We start from the raw sequence: 23362 nt of genomic DNA, 5'->3' as shown, positions 1-23362 counted from the left end.
ATTAGGGCTGTGAGTGTTTCTCATTATGAAATGTTAGCTGTGTTTCTTTAGGGAGTATGGCAGCATGTTTGGGAATCGAGAAGATTAGAGGTCTCTAATCCAAATCTTACATGTTTTTTCAGGCAAGGGCAACTAGCCTACCACATCTGGAAGAAGCTGTGAGAGAATCTGAGTTGTCATGTCTCCAGAGAGGTGGCCACTGCCAACCTTGGCAAGGCTCCAGCAGGAATGTCATTGGGGGCCTTGCTGAGAACTGGACAGGACCATCCTAGTGGGCTTGTTGACCAGAAGCCACAGCGGTGACAAGAGACCACCGGTTAATTGGGAAACTGATGCTGGTTTGTTCTGTGTGAAGCACTGGTCAAAGTTACCAGCAGGGAAAACAAGAGGGAGCATACACAACAGTGCTACTTGAGATCAACAAAACGAAAAGGCTGATCCTGTAACTGGGTGAGCAGCAGCTGCTCAGTACCCAGCCCTCTGCGATCAAGGGTGTGCAGGGTGAGCCAAGGCTCGGGAGGCCACACGGCCAGCACACTTGGGAACAGCACGAGCCCTGCTCAGAGGTGATGCAAGAGCATATCAGTGTTTTAGCTCAGTCAGAAAAACACCAACTGCCAGTCGAGGCTGGGAACTTGCTCTTTTACCAACTGATGAGAGAAGTAAGTTTTCAAAGCCTGGATGTCTTTGGAATCATTGAAACATATTTCACTCTATTTTCTTTCATGATTCTTACAAACACGGCTAACTCTGAGAACATGGGAATTCCATTCACAGTTTGTCAGTATTCACAGTCTGTTAGTATTTCTGCTAACAGATCTATAGATTGTATACTGGAACTGCCAATGGGCTGGTTTCTGGGGTTTATATACGTATTTTTGTACACATGCCAGTTTTGGATATTGGGACCATAAACTTGTTCCTATTAGCTGGATATTTTACACATTACACACTGCCGGGATCATCTCTCACTTGCGGTTTTTGGAGCAAGAACCTGTCGGTATTAAGATTGCCACCACGAAACTACCTGATGGTGGACCAGGCCAAGCTGTCCACACCTGAGTCTTAGAGTCTAGGTCCTGAGTCATAATGAGTTCACCCTCCAAGGGCCTCAGCATGCCAGGCACTGGTCAAGCCTCCTCTCTGATGGCTGGAGGCAAATTCCTAAGCCTGATTAAAAATGCCACTGGTGATGGGGCACCTGGGTGGCTCAGTCGGTTGAGCGTCCGACTTCAGCTCAGGTCATGATCTCGCGGTTTGTGGGTTCAAGACCCGCATCAGGCTCTGTACTGACAGCTCAGAGCCTGGAGCCTGCTTCGGATTCTGTGTCTCCTTCTCTCTCTGCCCCTCCCCCACTTGTGCTCTGTTTCTCAAAAATAAATATATGTAAAAAAAAATTTTTTTTTTAAATTGTCCCAATGACGACCTGTCCTTTCCAACCACAGGAAGGATGTTGGGGCTCTGTGTCCCCTTTACCCAGTCACATTCCTCTAAGAACCCTACTGTGCCCCGAGGCAGCTGCAAAGACCACAGACATCCTGATTTACATAAAATTATCTCACTCCATTTTATTTAAGATTTTTTTTCTCCAGTTAGTAAAAGAAAGATGTGTCTCTCTTTGTACATATATACAAGTTCAGTTATAAAAATAGACAGCACATTCAAAGAGAAAAAAGGCTTGGCATTTTTCTGATTCCCTCTAAATAGCTTCTGTACACAAGAGTCTGGGTTTGGGCAGGGGAATCTCAATGATTTAAATTAAATGATTCCCCTACCAACCCTACTCCAAAAAAAAGTTTTAAAAATCAATCTGTCTAAACTCAATTCCGCGATTTTCAGGTGTGCAAATTAGAGGCTGGCCCTCCCGGAAGCACCCGCTCCACCAGGGACATCAGGCTGGGGGCAGGCAGGAACACCTCCCATGCAAACACCACCCCTTTGCCTCTCTGGGGGGAAGCAAGCTCAGGCGGGTGGGGCTAGGGCCGGGAGGGTTGGTGCTGAGCTTTGCCCTTTCTCCATCCTCTCCACCTCACTCCTGCTGTCCCTTCCTTTCTCAGTGCAATACAGACAGTGCATACAGCCAAGCAGGGGGCTGAAGGGCAGGGGTGGGGAGACTGTGCATTCAGGAAGGGCAAGGGGAGTTGCAAGAGGGGCAGTGAGGATGTCCTGCTGATTGAGGTGGCTCCTGGTCTCTTTACTGGCTTCTGGGAGTCCTGGGGTGGAAGCTGCTGCTACGGTTGCTGGTGGGACCTGAAGGTTCTCTGGCGTGAACCATGCAGGACAGGGGAGGAAATGCTGGGAAAACAAGTGCCTCCGGCATGCCTCCTCTAGCCTCTGTCACCCTCACAAGCCACTACCTTCTCGCACTCAATATTCTCTTCAGTGCTGACACTCTGGCAAATGGGGTCTGGAGACATGGGGAGCTGCCCAAAGACTGAGGATGCCAGATACAGGATTTCCTCCCTTCTTAGCCCTACAGGAAATCACAGCCCTAAGAGTGGTCTCCACTATGGAAGGTTCTTCACAGCACTTGCACAGCTTTTGCAAGGGACACGGCCAGAGCCCAAGAGTGAATGGGGATGGAGACTGTGTGCCTGAGCATCTAAAGGGGATCTATGTCAGGCTCTTCCCCAGTGCGAGGTTTAAGACGTGGCTGTAAAGTTCATTTGAGATGCTGCAGGGCCGATCTCTGTCCTTGGGCCTTCTTCCTATAGGCCACCCCATAGCACTCCTCTTGAGACACAGGTGAGAAAAGTGCTCACACCAAGCACCTGCCTGTCCTTCCCTTGCTGCAACTGGTCACCTCTGCCCTCTGACCTGGGATGTAAGATGCTGCACTGGGCAAGCCATCCAAAGACCACTTGCGGGCCAGGACTCTAGCCCCTCGTTTGGTTGAAAGAAGCTAGAGGGTTCAGGTAGTTACCGTCCTCCAGAGGGGTTGGTGCCTTTGCCCTGTTTCCGGACCAGGGAATCTGGGGCTAGGCTGCTGGTCAAGTGGAGGCTCTTGGGAGTCCCGGGAACATTATTTCCTTTGCTTAAAGGGGAACTCAAGGGAGAAGAGGCGCTTGAAGGTCCAAAGTCAGCAAGGCCAGCAGGCCGAACAAGGGACGTCTGCAGAGGACTGCTGGCCGAGATTCCTGTGGGAATGGAGAAAGAGACAAGTAGTGTATAGGTAGCTGGCCTGTCTGAGCTGCCCTGGTGCCTGACCTTGGTTAGTCTGGGCTGGAGGTGAGGCTGTGGAGGACCCCTCTCCCTGCCACTCCTTGCCAACCTCTTCTTAGCACAACCTCTTACTTGCTTTCCTGTCAACTGTCTTTTCAGTAAGAGGGATGTGTTTTTAAGAGAAAAATGATACCTACCCAGCCTTCTCCACATCATCTCATCCACAAGGACAAGATGTCTCCTTGGTGCTCAAGGACACAGCACACATTACACAATGCGGGCAAACCAAGGCTACAGGATGGTATGTAACTTCCTAGGTGCTAATGTATTCTCTTACACATTCCTTCTTCCTTCTTGGGACACCGCTTGTGAATAGCTACTTCTTTCTTAACTTCACAAGATGTCCTCTACTCCCCCAAGACCTGCGGTTTCAAGGACCCAGTTGAAACTGCTCCTCTTCAGTGATGGTTCTGTGGGTGACAACTCTTTTTCCTTCATATGAGCCAAATCCACTTACACCTGATAACACAGTGTCTAATATGTGTCAATTGTTTCTTGTGGACTGGTTTTACTTTCCTAAAAAAGCGTATTAAGCACTCGGTGGGCAGACGGCCGTCTCTTCCTATCCACAGTGGAGCCGCAGGAGATCTGTGAATCAGTACATTCCCAGTTACCAAGCACTGTTGTTTTTCTTGTGAACTCTACCCCTGCTGCCTCATTTACCCCTCCTGCCTCTTCTCAGACCAGGTCTCCAGAAGAAAGTCTGATGGGTGTTATGCTCTGCCCATCTGTGGGTGAGACAGCCTGCCATGGCAGCCTTGGCTGCTGGTATGACTGTTGTTTTTCAAGGATGTGATGAGCTGGCAAAAGGTTAAGAAATGCTGGACTAGCCTATTATACTTCATATTTGTTGAATGAAGAAAATACGTGAAAGCAGAGATTCCTGCAGGAGGAGGAAGTGGGGGAGGGCAGCTAACACTCACTAATAAGCTAATGCCCGTAGCTGCTACAACAACACTATCAGCTAAACATGAAGCCTAGGTTGTGACTGGGGAGAGAGGTCAAGCAGTCAGTCATAGATGTCCTACCAGCTGTGGTTATAATCATCTTCCACGTGTCATGCTCACCACAGCCACTTTCTTTCTCACTCTTTCCAGAGCCCCTCATCACACACTTCATAAGCCCATCCCCACCAGGTCTTGCCCTGTTTTTCCACTCTTGACTGCTACTGCTCCTCTTAAGCACAGCCTGACTGACCTGCTTTGTGACCCCTGATAGGCCCAAATCTTTGTCATCCTTCTTTCTGAATTACAGATTGGCAACTTCATATTCAGGCCCATGGCTCCTCCTTTTTCCGGGCTACAACTACAATGAAGGCCTCCCCTCTTTTGTCACTCAGTACAAGCATACTGCTGTGCACTGCTGTTTAAATGTATTCCATGGAAAACTTCCCTTCTCACTTCTACCGTAGACTCCAGAGTGGGGTCCATGCACACGAAGCACGAGTGATGGAACATACACACTTAGGTAAATGTTAACTATGCTAGCCTGGACTACTGAAATGTGAAATGCTGGTCTTGGGGAAAAAAATGAGTTCTCAAAGCAGGAAGAATTCTGATGGTTTAAAATAGTATAGTCCAGAAATACAACTCTCTCCTTTCATAGTTACTTCCACTTCAAAGGTGAAACTGTACTAAGTCACAAGGGCAAGGGGAGAGTCAGGACTGCTCAGTGCAGAAGCAGAACCCAAGGTGGCCTTTGGGAAGGAGCTTTCTGGCCTGGGAGTGCCCTACCTGCTCTCCCAGCAGAATGCTTAATAGACCCTCCAGACTGGCCCTCACCAGAATGGAGCCTGCAGCTCACCCTTGCCCCCTGAGGCCTCCGCACCTTTAGACACGTTGTACCCGTATGCAGCATAGGCAGCTGCGGACGCTGCCGCAGCCCCTGCTTTGGCTCCTGCCATAGCGGCAGCACTGCCTGCAGTGGACTTCCGGCTCCGGCCTTTCCCTGCTCCTTTGGCTGTGCTTCCTGAACCTTTGGGGCGGCCTCGGCTCCGCGCTGAGTGACCACGTCCTGCGGCTGGCATTTCCTGAATGGAAATTCCTGTGGGAACAAATGGACCAAGAGGTAAAAAAGTCAACATGTGATGTTAACAGAATTTTCCCCTAACAGGGAGGGCTGGCTCTCAGGGTATCTCAGGACTTCCAGGGAGGTCTCTGTCCCCATTTAGTGGCTGGGCCAAGGAGTCACAGAGTTAGTAAGAACTCTAAACAGCTAAAACTAGTTCATTACTAAATGAACCTCAGGGGCGTGCTCTCTGTGATTCATGTGCACACCTCAACATGCTCCTGCCCTGGAGAGTCAACTTTTACTCCCAAGATTTAAATCTAGAACTCCTCGAGAAACAGCAACAACACTGGGCCCCACAGAACCAACACTGGAAAGGCCTAGAAAAGCAAACTTTAATTAAAAACTAACAAAAATGAAGGTGAAATATGAAAGATAGGGCTGACTAGAAAACAAACAAGTCTGAAATCTTTATCAAGTTCTTTCTCACTTTCAGTTGACACGGCTACTGAAAGAATGAGCCTGTAAGTTTTTGTTTTTACTCCACTTGACTCTTCTTTACACAGTAGAAAATGCCATGATCTCAGACAGAACTGGGACTTTGGCCAGCACCAAACCAATGCTTCTCCTGAGGCAGAGGACCAGGCCCAAGCTATATAAGACAGCAGGATCACTCACCATTCACGGTGTCTGAAACGGAGCCCGTTATGGAAGCGGGAGAGTTGGTGGCTCGAGACTGGGGGGCTGAAGAGGCTGGGTCATCCACGATCACCAGCATATCACTGCTGCTCTCATCGGGGGGGATAGAGCCAGTGTGCAGTTCACTGCTGATGGAGATCTGGAGGAAGAATGATCGAGATCACCACCATTCCTGGTACCCACAGCCCATGGCCCTTGTACCCACGTGAGGATGTGATTCTTAGGCTATTTCTCTCCTTCCTGGCTTCACTCCAGAGGGTGAAATCCCCTGCCTTGGCTCCAGAGAAGCCAGCTTGTCCTCATTTCCTTTCCTCCTTACAGATTCCATGTGCAGCCCCCTTCCCCAAGGCAGGAGAACTCCAGGAGAAGCAAAGGCTACAATGTCAGGATGCAGTCTCTACTGCTGTGAAGGCATCTAAAAGGAGCCTCACCTCACTGAAAGGGCTGGGCATGGCCGAGTCCACACTAATGAAGGAGTCGTCCCCGTCAGCAGAAAGGTTGGAGTTATCAGCCGAGGGAACAAATGGAATTACTAGGTTCACACCCTCTTTTCTCCTTTTCCCATCCAATTCATCTTCCTTTTTCTTCTGGGAATACACAAATGAAGAAATATGGAAAAAGCATGAAGACAGGCATCAAAAAGAAAAGCTGAGTTGGAAAAGAAAGTGAGGATAGAAACCTCTCTGTAAACTTCCAGGTTTTGTTTTTTGTTTTCAATTAGCATACTTTTAAGGAAAGAAAAAACTCCTATGGAAGGAGGAAAGAATAGCTCAAGAAGAGTTTATGTATATTCTACCCCAATAATACGGAGTTGAGAAGTAGGCCAGTCACACTGAATCAGAGCCGCACTAAGCCTCACCCATGGGGGTGAGCTCCACGGTCAGCTTCCGGCATGTCCAAGCTGTAGCACTTAGAGGGGTTGAACAGATTCAGTCCTACAAGAGGGAGGCCAGTGCCTTTAGTGTATTTTCTGCACATCTGTTTTTACTCTGCCTTCTTTTTAAATATGCATAAGGAGAATGAAAGTTATCATATCCAAGAAACTGTTTTTTTTTTTTTGTCATTTTCTCAGTTTACATGTAATTGCTTATGGGTTGAGCTACATTAAGCAGTTCTAGAACCAAGTTCAGTAGGGTGCTGTCACAGATTAGGGACCTGAAATCATTGAATGTGCTTGGAAAATTCTGGAATCACATTCACCCACTGCATCTAACTACATTTGTATCTACATCTATATTAGGGTTAATGTCATTGCGTAGTTTATACTACCACTGGGGGTGTATCTGAAACTTCTGTGCTCAGAGTGGGGATGGCTTCTGATGCAAACTCAGAAAACCCTACAATCTCTTATATTAGAAAGCCACCTTTTCTTCTTTGATGTTGTTTCTGAATGTTAAAGCTATTTAAATTCTAAACAGTAGTAAGTAATGGGTTAGAGATTTGAGAGTGGAGTCATACATAGTTCTTGGATTTTTCAACTTTGTAAATATAGTGAATACTATATTTAGTAAGTACTTTCTAACCTTCAGGTTAGAAATAGTTTTGCTTAGGGGTGCCTGGGTAGCTCAATCAGTTAAGCGTCCTACTTTGGGTCAGGCCATGATCTCGCAGTTCATGAGTTCAAGCCCTGCATCAGGCTCTGTGCTGACAGCTCAGATTCTATGTCTCCCTTTCTCTCTCTGCCCCTCCCCTGCTCATGCTCTGTCTCTCTCTCTCTCAAAAATGAATAAACTTAAAAAAAATTTTTTAAATAGAAAAAATAGTTCTTCTTAGCAGAAGGTACAACTGAGGGTGTAGATTTTACAAAAGAAGGAAAAGGGACCTAAGGCCCAATACAAGCTTGGATAAGGGGAAGAAGTCAACCTCCACTAAAGACAGAACGAATTTAAACATGTGGCCAGACAATATGCTTCAGACTAACCAAACAGTTCAGGGAAATGAAGCATGGACAACTGTTGGACTTGAGGGCCCAGAGCTATCAAGATGTCTGAAGCTCACGGCAGCTATCTTGCTCAAGACAAGAGGCTCAACAAGGGCTGATGAAGGGCTTACCCAATGGTAAGCCAGGCCCACTAGAAAAAATTAGGAAGCACTTTCTGGAAGGTAGCAAAGTGGTTCCGAACCAACAATCCTTGGCGTAACTCTGGGAACCTAGTCAGAACCAATGGGCTGACTCCTGCAACTAGAATAAATCCTGAAGGCCTCACTTCCATTTACTTGTCAATAAAGACCAGGAATAAAGATCACTGAAACAGGGGCACCTGGGTGGCTCAGTTGGTTAAGCATCTGATTTTGGCTCAGGTAATGATCTCATGGTTCATGAGTCTGAGCCCCACAGACAGCTTGCTGCTGTTAGCCTGCTAGTGCAGAGCCCACTTCATATTCTCTGCCCCTGCCCCACTTATGCTCTCTCAAAAAATAAATAAAATATTAAGAAAAAAAAGATCACTGAAATAATATTCTGGTAGAAACAGCAAGATTGGGAGAAATGTAGGGGAACTACATCCCAGTTAGCAGCTAGCCTAGTGGGCTCAAGTGGGAAATGTCAAAAGGGAGACAAAACACAGCCTGAATTTTTGGAATAAATTGGACAAAAAGAGATGAACAGACCGGGCAGTGATTTATTTTGCTAACAGTAGATGACATTGAATGGAACACTAGCAGAATTACGGTAGGATTGGACATAATGACATCTTAGGCCCTAAGATTCTATGGAATCTGATAATGTAAGATTGATCCATCTTACCCACATTTAGCCTTCTGCTCTGTAACAGTCTCAACGAATGATTTCCATAATTACATGTGACCACAGAGACAGCAGGTCTGTGTAGGGGGTACTGGTCTAACAAGGCTTCATTTCTGTGGATCAAATGTCAATCAGCATAGAACTGTTGTTACTTATCACATATAGCTGCTGGAGCTGGATACCAACTAGTAACCAAGATGACAAGCCATGTACCCAAAGCCTTTTTGTAAGCACCACTCTGCCCCACACCGGTCCCTGTTGGCCACCTCAGGGCCACCTTGAGATACCTTCTCTGCATACTTTTCCCGCTTGCGCTTGCGCTCTTTGACTCGGTTGGTTTCCTCCTGCTGCCGTTTCTCTTCTTGCCGCAGCCTCACTATCAAGAAAATTGTAAAGATCTGATGAAGTACCTGTGTTAACTGTAATCCTCATTCTCTGAAATTAAGGTGGCCATACCCCCTGATATTTGTGTTCCAGGGTATGACTTCTAAGACAGATAACTGGTGTTTTTTTTTAACTTGGAGAAGGAACAGAGTTCTTGGATTCTTAACAGTTTTTTGGGTTCCAACTACTATTTGGTTTCAATGTTGTGGGCCTTTCCTTGCCTTTCTTCTTTTTCTTTTCAGCCTTTTAAGATCTCTGCACTGTACAAATCAAGTATGGTTGGAGAGTACTGAAAGGTTTTTAGAAGGTGGTGGTAAATGTGAGCACTGTAAGAAAGGAACCTCATCATGCTTTCTTGTATGATGCTATGAAATACTCAGGGGCTCATAAGGTAATTCTGAAACCAATTGTTCTCCAAAGCCAGAGATACATGGAAGAAGTGTTATACAAGTATGGTTCTCAAACTTCTCCATGAAAACATTTCTTTGGTATATGCTAACTAATTTGGATGTAAATTAAAAAAAAAAAAAATTAAAAAAAAATTTTAAATAGAACTACCCTGTGACTCAGCAATTGCACTATTAGTTATTTATTCAAAGGATACCAAAATGCTGATTTGAAGGGGCACATGCACCCCAATGTTCATAACAGCTCTATCAGTAATAGCTGAATTATGGAAAAAGCCTGTATGTATGTATACAGGTATACCTATATATGGTATACACACAATGGAATATTACTTGGCGATGAAAAAGAATGAAATATTGCCACTGGCAACCATGTGAATGTAAGTAGAGTGTATTTTGTTATGTAAAATAAGTCAGTCAGAAAAACAAGTATCATGATTTCACTCACGTTGAATTAAGAAACAAAACAGATGAACATATGGGAAGGAAGAAAAAATAAGGTAAAAACCAAAAGGGAGGGAAAACATAGGGTTTCTTAAACACAGACTGAAATCTGAGGATTGTAGGAGTGGAGGTGGGGGGGATGGGCTAAATGGGTGATGGCCATTAAGGAGGGAATTTTTTGGGATGAGCACTGTTATATGTAAGTGATGAATCATTAAATTCTACTCCTGAAACCAACAGTATACCATATGTTAACTAAGTTGAATTTAAATCAAAAATAATATGAAGAAATAAATTCTCTTTCAGACATCAAACAAAAACAAAAACAAAAACATTTCTTTGGGCAGAACAGAGTAAATTCGTCACTGCTGAGGAGTCTAGGGATACAGCTTCCCTGATGTAAATGAATTCAAAGTCATATTACTTTTAAAATACATGCAAATTTTGCCTTCTACTCCATAACACATTCTTGTTTGGGTTTTAATACAAGTTATTAACATAAAAAATGTTTCTCCCCAAATACAGTCTTTGGCTTTGCTTACCCATGGCGCATAGCCAAGGGCCTCTACCATTTTCAGGTATGTGGGGATAGAGAAACATCTTTTGCAGGGAGGAAAGAGCTTTAGTTTAGAGTACGTACATTTCTTCTCCAGTTCTTCATCATCTAGAAGAAGACTAACCACCTCTTTGGGTTTCAAGGTATCTGGTTTGAAGTTCCCACCAGAAATCACCATCCGCTGAATCTATACCAAAGCAGATCGAAACATCACTACCAGGCACCCATTCCCTTATGGCAAATATTCAGAAAGAAGGAAACATCTTTCTCAATCTGCTCCTCTGGCACTTAGATTCCCCATTTCCTCTCATTCATCACACTGGATCATCCAGATTATTTGTCCAACACAAAGAACAATGAGAACTTCTTTTGCTTGGGACTGCTAATTGAGAGCTAGAAGATCCAATACTGAAATCAAGATTAAAAAAAAAAATACACAAACCCCAAATAATCATTTCTTTGGAAACTAACAAATCTGGCATACAAATTAGAGGCTGTCAAATCGGGAGTCCTATGATGAGAGCTCCTTCTTCCCCTGAATGTGAAAGTATGTGAAACACAAGGGCTATGACTGATGTCGCTGCCACATGAACAATAGCCCTATCTAGGCTGTAGAAGCCATCTAGATAGGAAAGGAATGAGGAATGAATAGCCAGAGCAGTACAGGCCCTGATTTTATTTTCTATTCAGAAGAAATTTTCGCCCCTTCGTGATGAACGAAAGGCAAGCATCTTAGCCCGGTAAATGTGGCTGGACTTTTCCAATTTCTTCACCAGTACAGTACTCCCTCTACCTTGTGCTTACCTCACTCTTCTCCTTGGCTCGTTGTAGAATGCGTTCTTCAATGGTGCCTTTACAGATGAGCCGGTACACAGTAACCTGTTTTGTCTGCCCCAAGCGGTGGGCCCTGTCCATGGCCTGTTGGTCCACAGTGGGGTTCCAGTCACTATCATAAAAAATCACCTGCACAGGCAGGACAAAAATACAGCAAAGACTGAGGCATTCTCACAGAAAAACCATGGATTCTGAGAGCAACCCAGTTGCTCGTCATCTGCAATAGTTTGATGCCAGATTTTTTTCTATGATAGTAAGATGAGCCAATATCCACTCATAAAACCAAGCCATCCCTTCACTTGCCCGGGGCAAAATAGATACGCTCTAGCTTTTTTTTCAGGGTTTTCACATTTAAAAAAAGGGAACAGATACACTATTAATAGTTAACCCTTAGTGCTTACCATTTGCCAGTCACTGTTCTAGGTGCTTTATGTGTGTTAACTCATTTAAATCCCATAATCACTATGACTTAGGTACTACTAAGACTCCCATTTTATAGATGAAGAAACTGAGGCACATAGGAATTACAGAATTTATCCAAGATCACATAGCCTAAGTAAGTGGTAGGCCTGGGAGGTGAGGGATATGAAAGCCTTCTCTCTCTGGCCCACCCCTGCCCCCCTTTTTTATAGTTTTTATTTAAGTAATCTCTAACCCCAACGTGGGGCTCAAACTCACAACCCTGAGATCAAGAGTCCCATGCTCTTCCGAATAAGCCAGCCAGATGCTCCTGAAAGCCTTCTTTTTAACACTAAGCTTACCATGGTAAGAAAGACAGGCATGGATTTCCTGGCATTCTCTAGCTCCTATTTCCTGTCCCTTGAATTCAGCAAAGAAATGTTTAAAAAAAGGGATCCCTGGCAGCTACTTTTAGTTTGCTAAACAACAAACACAAATGACAACAAAATGTACTCCCCTCTCCTCTATCCTATGAGTAACCCTACAATTAACAGACTCCTAAATTCTTAGCCCTAAGGCTACTATCGAATACGGGGGCATCCTGAAAGAAAGCCAGTTCCAAATTATCCTTAGTCTCTCCCATGTGCCCTCATCTATATAGAAGCAAGTCACCAAATCTAGCCCCTGCTTCTTGAGAAATGAACTAATCCTTTTTAGAGTTCACTGTCCCTATCATGCAATGGCCCTCACCACCTGTGCCTGGCTCACTGCGGCAGTCAGACCGGCAGGCTTTCTAGGGCTCAGTCTCTCTCTTCTTCAGTCTACTTTGGATACCACTGTAGGCCACTCTACCTCTGTGCCAGTTATGTGATAACACACCAAGTCCAAACTGCCCTCAATAGTCAGACCCTGCTATACCGAGCCAACTTCATCACCATTCTTTTCTGAAATAAACACGCTCCTTCCCTTTTGTCAGGTCTCTTCAGCATTCCTCACTTATGTTTGTTTGCACCACTTTTTGCTCAAGTTGCTTTTCTGACCTGGAATCCCTCACTTCTGAGTTGGTCCTTTATAGGTTCAGTTCAAGTTTCCCACTGTCAGGAAGGCCTGATTTATTTCTTTCTTTCCTTTTTTTTAAAAGTAGGCTCCATGCCCAATGTGGGGCTTGAACTCACAACCCTGAGATCAAGAATCGCATGCTCTACTAAATAAGTCAGCCAGGCATCCTGGCCTCCCTGATTTCTCTTGCCTGTAACAATGTCCCTTTTTCCTATTTCTCATGGATTCCAAGTAGACATAATAATGGCTAAAATCTGTTCAGCACTTACAACTTTTCTGGTACTAGGGTGCATACATATTTCACTCAATTTTCACAAAAACCTGTATGTTTCCTTCATCTTATAAATCAGGAAGAGACTAGCCTGAGCTCACAGTCTTAACAGTCTGCTTCCACAACTTGCATTATTAAGAATACCTTGCATTGCCTATCCTGGTCCAAGTTCCCACTTATTTACTATTTTCCATGGGTAACCAATTATTTCATGTGTATTATGTAAAAAAATCTCCGTATCTAGGGGCACCTGGCTGGCTCAGTGGGTAGAACATCTGACTCTTGATCCCAGGGTCATGCGTTCAAGCCCCACGCTGGGTATGGAGCCTATTTAAAAAAACAAACAAAAAAAACTCCCTATCTAGTCTTACTGTAGAACAGATACCATCCATCACTGCCAAGTAGAATTCCACAAATACTAGTCAATGAATACTAGACTAATCTCTAAGGGGATTGATCAACACTAGATTAAGCCTAAAAATGTAAACTGAAGAGTGATTCACTCCAAATGAATTTATTTGTTCTCTCATTTAAAATACGAGGCAATTCTGCCATTCTCTGCAGAATTAAGACTTTGAGTGAAGATAGACAAAAGGCACTGGCATTTTCAAAGCTCTCGCTTATAATAATAAAACCTCCTGTGGCTCTTTCTTATGCTGCTCCTTTTGTCTGGGTTTTACATAAGGTATAATCCCATAATTTTTAGCATTAAGAACCCTTGGGGAGAAACTACAAACTGTGTGCCAAAGAAAAAAAAATCAGTGTGAAAACTTACTGTTAATCCATAGTGTCCACAGACCTAGGATTTCAAAGTGCACAATGCTTGCCATTTGTAAAGGAAGGAGCATAGCAAACCTGATCACAGGATATTTTAGAGATTCAATAGGATATGCAAAATTCTAGAAAATCTACTTTAAACTTTCAGAGAGAATAAGGAAGAGAAGACAGAGTTAAATGAAAAGGAGGACTCCAAGTGGACTCGGGGGAAACACTACTTGCCCAACATACCTAAAATATCTACATATGTGGAAAATGACAGCTGATGTCACATCCAAAAGATAATACTTTTAGTTAGTTACCTAAGCCTGAGGCAATGGTACAGCATCAATTCACAATGGGAAATTCAATTTTATGAATCATTTTATAGGTGCTTCCTTACACATTTACATTTTTTCCTAGAAGTCTCAGTGGCAACCAAACCTTATTCAACTTGTGTTTTTTTTTAACTCATAAACAGTAAAAACATTAAAGCATGGGAGACAGGTCTGAAATTTAACTTCAAAACAACCCCTACACATTTAGTGGCTAATTATCATTTAAATAGGTTAAAAGAGATGGGGAATTTGGGAGGACAAGAATAAAGTTAAGATTCTGTTAAGAAAAATACCCAGGAAAAAAAGAGTATGAAGTATGTATAAGCTCTAAGGTTAGAACAAGAATGAGAGAACTAAAAACAAAGCCAATAATATGGTTATTATCTAACCTGACAATAAAATGAACACTGAATCAACCATGACATGAACTAGGGGTGATAGGGAGGGGTGCTGGGGGGGAGACAATACCCCCCAGAGTGGGAAAAAGATGACACCCAGATTTGGTAATTAGGTTTATGGAGCTCAGTGAGACATTCCAGAGAAAAACAAACAACAATTAAAGGATAAGAACTAACTTAGCCAGGGAAAATTAAAGCAAGTCTATGCACGGCCACAAAGCATGACCCAGCAATGACTAACGGGAAATACATTACTAGACAGCACCTTCACGAAGTTGTACACTCCAAGCTGGACAGGTATGGGGGAGGGGCAAGGTCAGAGCTGAGAGAGGGTGGAGGTGCCTGGCTTTATAGGTCAATGACAGGGAGTTTCAGGGGATGATGGAGTGAAACAGAAAACAGGAAAAATCTGAGAGAAAAAACTAGAAAAAGTTGGACCAACACTCGGAGGGTGAAACTCTGACCCAAGAGAATGGGAGGGCTGAAAGAAGTCCCATCTTGTCCCATAGGACATATAGGAATTCTCACACTGCTACCAAGGGAGAAAAGCTCCCCCTTCTCTCTCTACATGTGAGCCTTTAAAACAGGTCTTACACAGGAACAAAACAAATAGTACAGTTTATAACAACTCCTCACTAAAGAAAGTCAAATGTAAAGATACACCTACTTCAGAAAGAATACACGAAGAACATAGACAGTTAAGGGGCCATTAATCATATGCTAAAATCATTTTTTACTAACAGAGTGGGCCAGAGTCCCACTGTTTACAAAAACATGTTTATATATGCATTCTCAATCATAAGACATTAAGTTTTTCCTGACATTTTAGGCTGACTAACCTCTTCCTTGTCCATAAATGGTTCTGGGGATCTTCCAAAGCTAAATAAATCTCAGGACAAAGGAAGAATGCCAGGCAAGCAGTTAACCTATTGTTTGTCTAATTACACACACACACACACACACACACACACACACACACACACACACACACACCTTGACTGCTCCCAAAGCATAACTAGAAATTCATTTCAATCTTGTCTCATTTTACTGAGAAGTATTACAGGAGGTTCTAGTTTACAAGGGAGTCCCCAAGCCCTCCCCTCAAATTTAAATGTAAATTATTTTGGAATTGGGAACTCAATATACAGAGCTTTTCTCTAGCTGCTAGGATGAAAAGAGAATTCCTACTTCTGCTCCTCTAGCTATGGGTTAGGCCTACTTTGGTTCTTTGAGGCCGGCAGGAGCTCCTTACCTCCACAGGGTAAAGTGTAAATACTGGAAGCATAATGCAGATCTCCCTGCTCAAATCTGCTTTGTTTTTTCTGACCATGCAAATAAATAACTAGAAGAACTATTCCTTAAAAACCATAGACCAAACCTCAGATCGGCAGGCTGAGAAGGGAAATGCATTTTATTTATTTATTTTTTTTTTAATTTTTTTTTCAACGTTTATTTATTTTTGGGACAGAGAGAGACAGAGAGAGACAGAGCATGAACGGGGGAGGGGCAGAGAGAGAGGGAGACACAGAATCGGAAACAGGCTCCAGGCTCCGAGCCATCAGCCCAGAGCCCGACGCGGGGCTCGAACTCCCGGACCACGAGATCGTGACCTGGCTGAAGTCGGACGCCCAACCGACTGCGCCACCCAGGCGCCCCCCCCCCCTTTTTTTTTTTAAATTTTTTTTTCAACGTTTATTTATTTTTGGGACAGAGAGAGACAGAGCATGAACGGGGGAGGGGCAGAGAGAGAGGGAGACACAGAATCGGAAACAGGCTCCAGGCTCTGAGCCATCAGCCCAGAGCCCGACGCGGGGCTCGAACTCACGGACCGCGAGATCGTGACCTGGCTGAAGTCGGACGCTTAGGGAAATGCATTTTAATCACATGAACTTATACTAGACTTCCCAGGTGACCTCATCCAACGTCATGACCTTAAATATCATCTAGGATCTGATGATTCAAAAACTACATCTTTAGCCTCAATCTTTCTATTGAACTCCAGACCCTGCTGCCTGGGTGCCTTTGCCCCTTAATGTCTGTTAAGAATCTTGACCTGAATATACCCCAAACCAAACTCTTAATTTCCCCACTCAAACTTGTTCCTTCTCACCTTTCCCTTAATAAGTAATTGGTGTCTTCATCGTTCCAGTTGCCTAGGTCAAACCCCCTGGAGTTTTCCATGACACCTCCTATACATCCCACATCCAGTGTAAGAGCCAACCCCAATGGCTGTGCCTTCAAAATACATGCAGATTCCTATTATTTTTCCCCATCTCTACTGCTTTAATCCTTGTCCAAGTCATCATCATCTTGTGTCTAACTCCTAACTGAATTTCCTGCTTCTACCTTTCTCCCTATAGCTCTTCCCACCTCACTCCCCCAAAGTTGGGGGGACACATTTAAAACCCAAGCCAAATCCTGTTACCCCTCTGTTCAAATTCTCCCAGTGGCCTCCCATCTCAAAATTCTTACTACAGCCCACCGTGCCTTACAGGATCTGCTCCACAACACCCATCTCACAACCTCTCCTTCTTATTTGCTCTGTCCCATCTACAAAGGGCCGCTTGCTATTGCCTAATCATGCCAAGCACATTCTCACTTCAGGGCTTTGCACTTATCTCTTCTGCCTGGAATGCTCTTCTTTCTGCCAGATATATGCTTGGCTTGCTTCCTTACTTTCTTCAGATCTCAGTTCAAGTATCACCTTATCAGAGAAGCTATACCAGTGCATATAAAACAACCCCTGATCATGAAAGGGGTTTTGAAGAACAAACAGAAGTTTACCCAGTGGAAGATGAGGTGCTGAGGAAACAGTTCATGCAGCAGTGTGATACAGTATGGTATGTTTAGGAAACAAGTCAATCATTATTTCTGGAACATAAATTTTGGAAGGTGGAAGTAATGTAGCAATTAGACTGGAAAGGAAGATAAAAGCCACAAAATGAAGGGCCTTGTAAGCCACGTAAAGGAGTTTATCCTTTATCTTATAGATGATGGAGATTCCCTCAAGAGTTCTAGGCAAAGGGAGTGGCATGACTAATCAAGAAGGGTATAAATAAACCAAGAGAATAAATATGGGGCTAAGGGCTGAGACTGGAGTCCAAAAGATCCACTAGGAGAAAGTGGTGACTCCTGCATTTACATTGAAGTATGACTAACCTGGGGCTGTATGGAATGCTTACAAGGTAGAGCAGAAAACCAAGGAGTAAAGAGAAAGCCAAATTTCTGCTATCTGATATGACACACGTGAGCCACCACCTCAGAGAACCCATAAGAACACACCTACCACCATCGACAGCCTTCCTTTAGGAAAACTGAGGCTGATGATGTGCATATTAGATACAGCATCTATCCTACGAGGCTTTCAGTGGTCCTCTGGTCCTGGAGCCTTGTCCAAACTTGGTAAAATGGCTAAGGTTTACATGCCAAGGATGGTACAGTTGAGTCCTATGGTTGATATTCTACTTAGTGTTGTTACAGAATCTGTTTTTCATTCTTGAGGCCAGGCAGTTTTACGGTATAATAGTTAATAAGGAGAAAGCAGACAGAGCCTAGGAATGGAGACTAGGAAACACAGGCTCTGCTTCTAGTTCTACAACTTATGAGTCTATTCAAGCCTCTTCCCCCACACACCTCATTTCTCCAGGACTCTCTAGGGTTTGCATCTTCCTTCTATTCCTGGGAATTTTCATGCTCTGTATTTCACAGAGAGGCATCACAGCCACATAAAATGACATTTTTATAGTCATGCCTTCCACAAAACAATTTCCCATTTATGCATTTTTATGTATCAGGGTTACTGAAAGTGTTTTAAAATATGTTTGGGGGTGCCTGGATGGCTCAGTCAGTTAAGTGTCTGACTCCTGATTTTGGCTTAGGTCACGATCTCATAGTTCGTAAGATCAAGCCCCACGTCAGGCTCTGCGCTGATAGAAGAGAGTCTGCTGGGGCACCTGGGTGGCGCAGTCGGTTAAGCGTCTGACTTCAGCCAGGTCACGATCTCGCGGTCCGTGAGTTCGAGCCCCGCGTCGGGCTCTGGGCTGATGGCTCAGAGCCTGGAGCCTGTTTCCGATTCTGTGTCTCCCTCTCTATCTGCCCCTCCCCCGTTCATGCTCTGTCTCTCTCTGTCCCAAAAATAAATAAAAACGTGGAAAGAAAAAAAAAAAAATTAAAAAAAAAAAAAAAAAAAGAGAGTCTGCTTGGGATTCTCTCTCCTCTCTCTCTGGCCCTCCCCCATACTTGTACTCTCTTTCTCTCATTCTCAAAAAATAAATAAGTGAAAATTAAAAAAAATATATGTAGATATATATATATTTGAATCCTGGGAATAATTCTGAGATTCAAAATGAATGCTCTTTTCCTTTTTATTTATTTATTTACATTTTATCTATTTTTGAGAGAGAGTCAGAGCACAAGTTGGGGGAGGAGCAGAGAGAGAGGGAGACACAGAATTTGAAGCAGGCTCCAGGCTCTGAGCTGTCAGCACAGAGCCCGACATGGGGCTCAAACTCAAAACGGTGAGATCATGACCTGAGCCAATGTCGGATGCTCAACCAACTGAGCTACCCAGGCACGCCAATGCTTTTTTCCTTTTCAGTCACTGAAGTATTCTTCCAAAGAGACTGGATATGAAAGGATAGATAATTTGATAGAATGTCTTTATTTTTTAAATTACCAATTTCATTGCTTTCCAACCCTCTTTTAAAGTTTGGGATATAAAAGTATGAGTTTTTCCCATGGTGGAATCAATGCATAAGAGTAACAAAACAATCATTTCTGATTTGCTGCTATAGTTTCTAAAACAATTTGGCTGGATTGACAGATTTTTTTTTTTTTTTTTTACTCTGTTTATTCACTGATATACTCTAAGTGTTTAGGACAGTATTGGACACATAGTTGGCATTCACTAAATATTTGTTGAATGAATGTGTAAGAAATTTAAGAGAATGGAGAGAAAAGTCCAGAAGGAAAGCTAAAATGTCCTAGTTCTAGGCAAAATGCAACTGTCTTTTAACATAATGAGGCAAAGAAAAAGTGTGACACAAAGCAAAGAATAACACCAACTGAACAACATATTTATAGTAGACAACCTGCTGTCTGATATATTGTGCTCTTGTTACTTACTGTATCTGCAGCAGTGAGATTGATACCCAGTCCTCCAGCTCGAGTGCTCAGCAGGAACACAAAGATGTCATTCCTGCAGAAAAGGGAAGAAGACAGGTTAAAAGGGAAAACTGAAAAAGAAAAATGGCATGTGACAAAAGACAGGGATTTCTGAATACAGACCAGTATCTAGGGCTAGAAAGGGTTACCTACGCCTGATGCCTGACCCACATTTCTTGACACATTGTATCAAGGTGCTCTAACATAAAAATCAAACCGAGGTTGTCATCTTCCAATCTGCAGATATACTTCTGCTGCCCACTAATAATGATAGGCAATATACTTATAAAGATGTAACAAATATAACAGACATACAAGTTATCATGGAAGTAGTCATGTAATAGTCGTGTTTTAAACAAGTCAAACCATTCCTAGTTCATACAGAGGGGACAAATAAATCAACATTCCCTGGTGCTTCCCCAGAGAATCATGACTTCCAGTAATTTGGGAACTAATGATTATAATTCCCAAAGCACTCACTTTCAGATGAATAAAGTCAGTCCCAGAAAAATGACCTGAGGTCAGGACTAAGACCCAGGTCATACCTTCTCTGTATTAAGCTGAATTTATGATCGATCTATGAAGACAGGCTAGAATTAAAGCACTTTTTAATGAATGGCAACATAGCCCTTACACAGAAATCATCAGATGTAGTTGCCTCAGTTTTTCTTTACATCCTTCATCCTTTTATTTTATTTTATTTTATTTTTCAAAGTGTTTATTTTTGAGACAGAGAGAGACAGAGCATGAACGGGGGAGGGTCAGAGAGAGAGGGAGGCACAGAATCCGAAGCAGGTTCCAGGCTCTGAGCTGTCAGCACAGAGTCTGACGTGGGGCTCGAACCCACGGACCATGAGATCATGACCTGAGCCGAAGCCGGACACTTAACCGACTGAGCCACCCAGGTGCCCCTCCTTCATCCTTTTAAAGAAACCCAGAATTACAAATAAACCAATAGGTGCCACTGTCACTCACGCAACAAATATTTACTGAATACCTTCTAGGACCAAGGACTGTGCCAGATCACAGTGAGCAGGCTTGGACTACAAGATTTATCTCTGTAGGCACATACAATTAGGGGCTCAGTTTGAACCCAATTCTTGCATACATTTTAAGATTATCTTGCATTTTCATGTTCCTGCCATACGAAGTTATTTTCTAGAAAATTTCTGAGGGAAAAGGACAGCATTATACTGGTAAGCGAACTTTCCAGTCCTTCAAATCAAGCTGCTAATCCCTTTTCTTCATGACTAAAATGAAGAGTGCAACTAGAAATTCATTTATACCAAGTGTTACTCAAATCGCAGGTCACACCTATTACTGGTCATGAAATCAGTTTGGTGGATCGGACTGCATTAAAGAAATAAAGGAACAGAACAGATTAAAAATATTGTAATATAGGGGTGCCTGGCTGGCTCAGTCTGAAGAGCAGATGACTCAAAGTTCAGATATGGCATAGAGGTACTAAATTCCAACATAAAATGAATTTTTATTCTGTTGGTTCAAAAAAAAAAAAAAAAGCAAACAGTGATACCAGGATGTTCTCAAGGGCTCTTCTTTCTTGGTAAAGTCATTTAACTGCTGAAGGTCTGTTTCCTGGACTATAAAATGAGGATGCTCTGAATATAGGTGAAGTGACTAAGTGATGACATATCAACAGTAAACATGAGTATCAGTGAAGGAACTATTTTGAAATAAGCCTCCTTGTTAATCACTAAGCTGTGCTGGTCCTAGTAGAAATCTGTCCACTATTTGTATTTAGGTAAATACAAGGTTCCTAGAGGCAGGCATAATAATAAAGTATGTCTGCAGGCCTGTTATATGGCAGGATTCCAAAAGTTCTATACTCTCACTAATGTTCTACTAGTTTATCCTTGAATTATGTTATCAAGTTAATTATTTCATAATTTTATTTATTTAATTTATAAAAGTCCTCTTTAAAATTTTTTTTAATGTTATTTTTGAGAAACAGAGAGAGAGAGAGAGAGAGCGAGAGAGAGAGAGAGAGAGCAAGTGAGCATGGGGGAGGGGCAGAGACAGAGGGAGACACAGAATCTGAAGCAGGCTCTAGGCTCCGAGCTGTCAGCACAGAGCCCAACACGGAGTCTGAACCCACAACCTGCAAGATCATGACCTGAGCTCAAGTCGGATGCTTAACCGACTGAGGCACCTAGGTGCCCCAGAATTCTCTTTTATAGTTAACACATATAGGGCAAATCAAAAACTTAAAAGGCACACGCTAGTTTGCAAACATATTTTCTTACAGATATGAGATGATACAAATGGAAGCTTGACACCTTACAGCCCACAGGAAAATAACCATGAGGCTGCAAATAAAAACTGATAGAGCTTTCCAGGGTTGTACTAATCTCTACAGAAGAGTCCTTCCCACCTCTGGCCCTGAGAGGACTGCTCTTCCACATACTTCTCTCTCCTGCTTTGGTGGATACAGAAGCAGGGGTCAGAAGGTTCTCTCCAACACCCTTGTGAGAGCTGATAGAAGCACCCAATAGCTAGGACTCTTTTGGTTATTCCTAAAGAAGTCCAGACCCTGAGCAAGGGGAGCAAGCAGGGGAAGAGGGATGAGACAGGGAGGGAGGCAGAAAGCAATTGGGAACTGCAATATAAGGAAGGGCAGAGGCAAAGGGGTACCTGGGTGGCTTAGTCAGTTAAGCGTCCTGACTTTTGATTTTGGCTCAGGGGGTCATGATCTCACAGCTCATGAGCTCAAGCACCATGTTGGGCTCTGTGCTGACAGCAAGGAGCCTGCTTGGGATTCTCTCTCTCCTCTCTCTGTCCCTCCCCTGCTTGCTCTCTCTCTCAAAAATAAACAAACATTTTAAAAAAAAAAGAAAAAAGAAAGGGTAGAGACAGAAAGACGGGTCATTTCCATAGTCTGGACAGCCAGAGAGATAATTCCCCAGATATGGTAATGATTTATAAACAAGGACCATATATAGAAAAACAGTGAAGGAAATGTAGGTAAAAATAAGTCAGCAGCGAAACTTAGAAATATAATGCTAGAAGACACTTTTTTTTTTTAAATTTTTTTTTCAACGTTTATTTATTTTTGGGACAGAGAGAGACAGAGCATGAACGGGGGAGGGGCAGATAGAGAGGGAGACACAGAATCGGAACCAGGCTCCAGGCTCCGAGCCATCAGCCCAGAGCCCGACGCGGGGCTCGAACTCACGGACCGCGAGATCGTGACCTGGCTGAAGTCGGACGTTTAACCGACTGCGCCACCCAGGCGCCCCTAGAAGACACTTTTTTTTGGGATATTAACTATATACGGAAAAGACACCTCAAAAAAAGAAAACAGAAGATGCCTTTTAATGATAAGGCAGATGGTAACTTTTTGGCTGTATTCAATATCATTTTATCACACAGTAATGGAAAAATAAGGATTATGGAAACCTTGGGTTGTTAAATTATTGTTCATTCTGGATAACAGTATTGGATCATTTATAAACAAAAACACCTAAATCAAACTGCTGAGAAGTTCTTTTCAACTTAACAAATCTAGTATTGATAATGTGAATTAACGTTTTGGGGACTTTGACTAAACAGAAGAAAACAGAATCCCTGAAGCATCATGATGGTTTGGGTGCCCTCTAGGGGGCTGAAAAAGAATTTCAACTCAGGTTTCTGTTGTTGGAACATGCCTTTGAGACCAGGC

At 43.3% G+C, this 23362-nt stretch overlaps 1 protein-coding gene across 3 annotated transcripts in view; it reads right to left on the bottom strand.

Moving 5' to 3' along the window:
• Positions 1–1542: 1542 nt before the first annotated feature.
• Positions 1543–23362, bottom strand: part of INO80 (INO80 complex ATPase subunit) — a 108679-nt gene continuing 86859 nt past the window's right edge. The window contains exons 28-35 of one of the 3 annotated variants that reach the window (XM_030318456.1): positions 19645–19717; positions 11270–11428; positions 10550–10652; positions 8962–9050; positions 6360–6515; positions 5908–6067; positions 5050–5265; positions 1543–3137 (exon numbers count right to left, since the gene is read on the bottom strand). In XM_030318456.1, the coding sequence (XP_030174316.1) occupies positions 2920–3137; positions 5050–5265; positions 5908–6067; positions 6360–6515; positions 8962–9050; positions 10550–10652; positions 11270–11428; positions 19645–19717 (1174 nt within the window). In that variant the 3' untranslated portion in view covers positions 1543–2919. Of the gene's footprint in view, positions 3138–5049; positions 5266–5907; positions 6068–6359; positions 6516–8711; positions 8788–8961; positions 9051–10549; positions 10653–11269; positions 11429–19644; positions 19718–23362 lie in introns of those variants that run through there. The other 2 variants (XM_030318457.1, XM_030318458.2) reach the window with 2 other exon arrangements.

This window comes from Lynx canadensis, chromosome B3 (assembly GCF_007474595.2).
Source record: "Lynx canadensis isolate LIC74 chromosome B3, mLynCan4.pri.v2, whole genome shotgun sequence".
Lineage (NCBI taxonomy): Eukaryota > Metazoa > Chordata > Mammalia > Carnivora > Felidae > Lynx > Lynx canadensis.
This window is presented reverse-complemented; position numbering and strand designations above follow the sequence as displayed.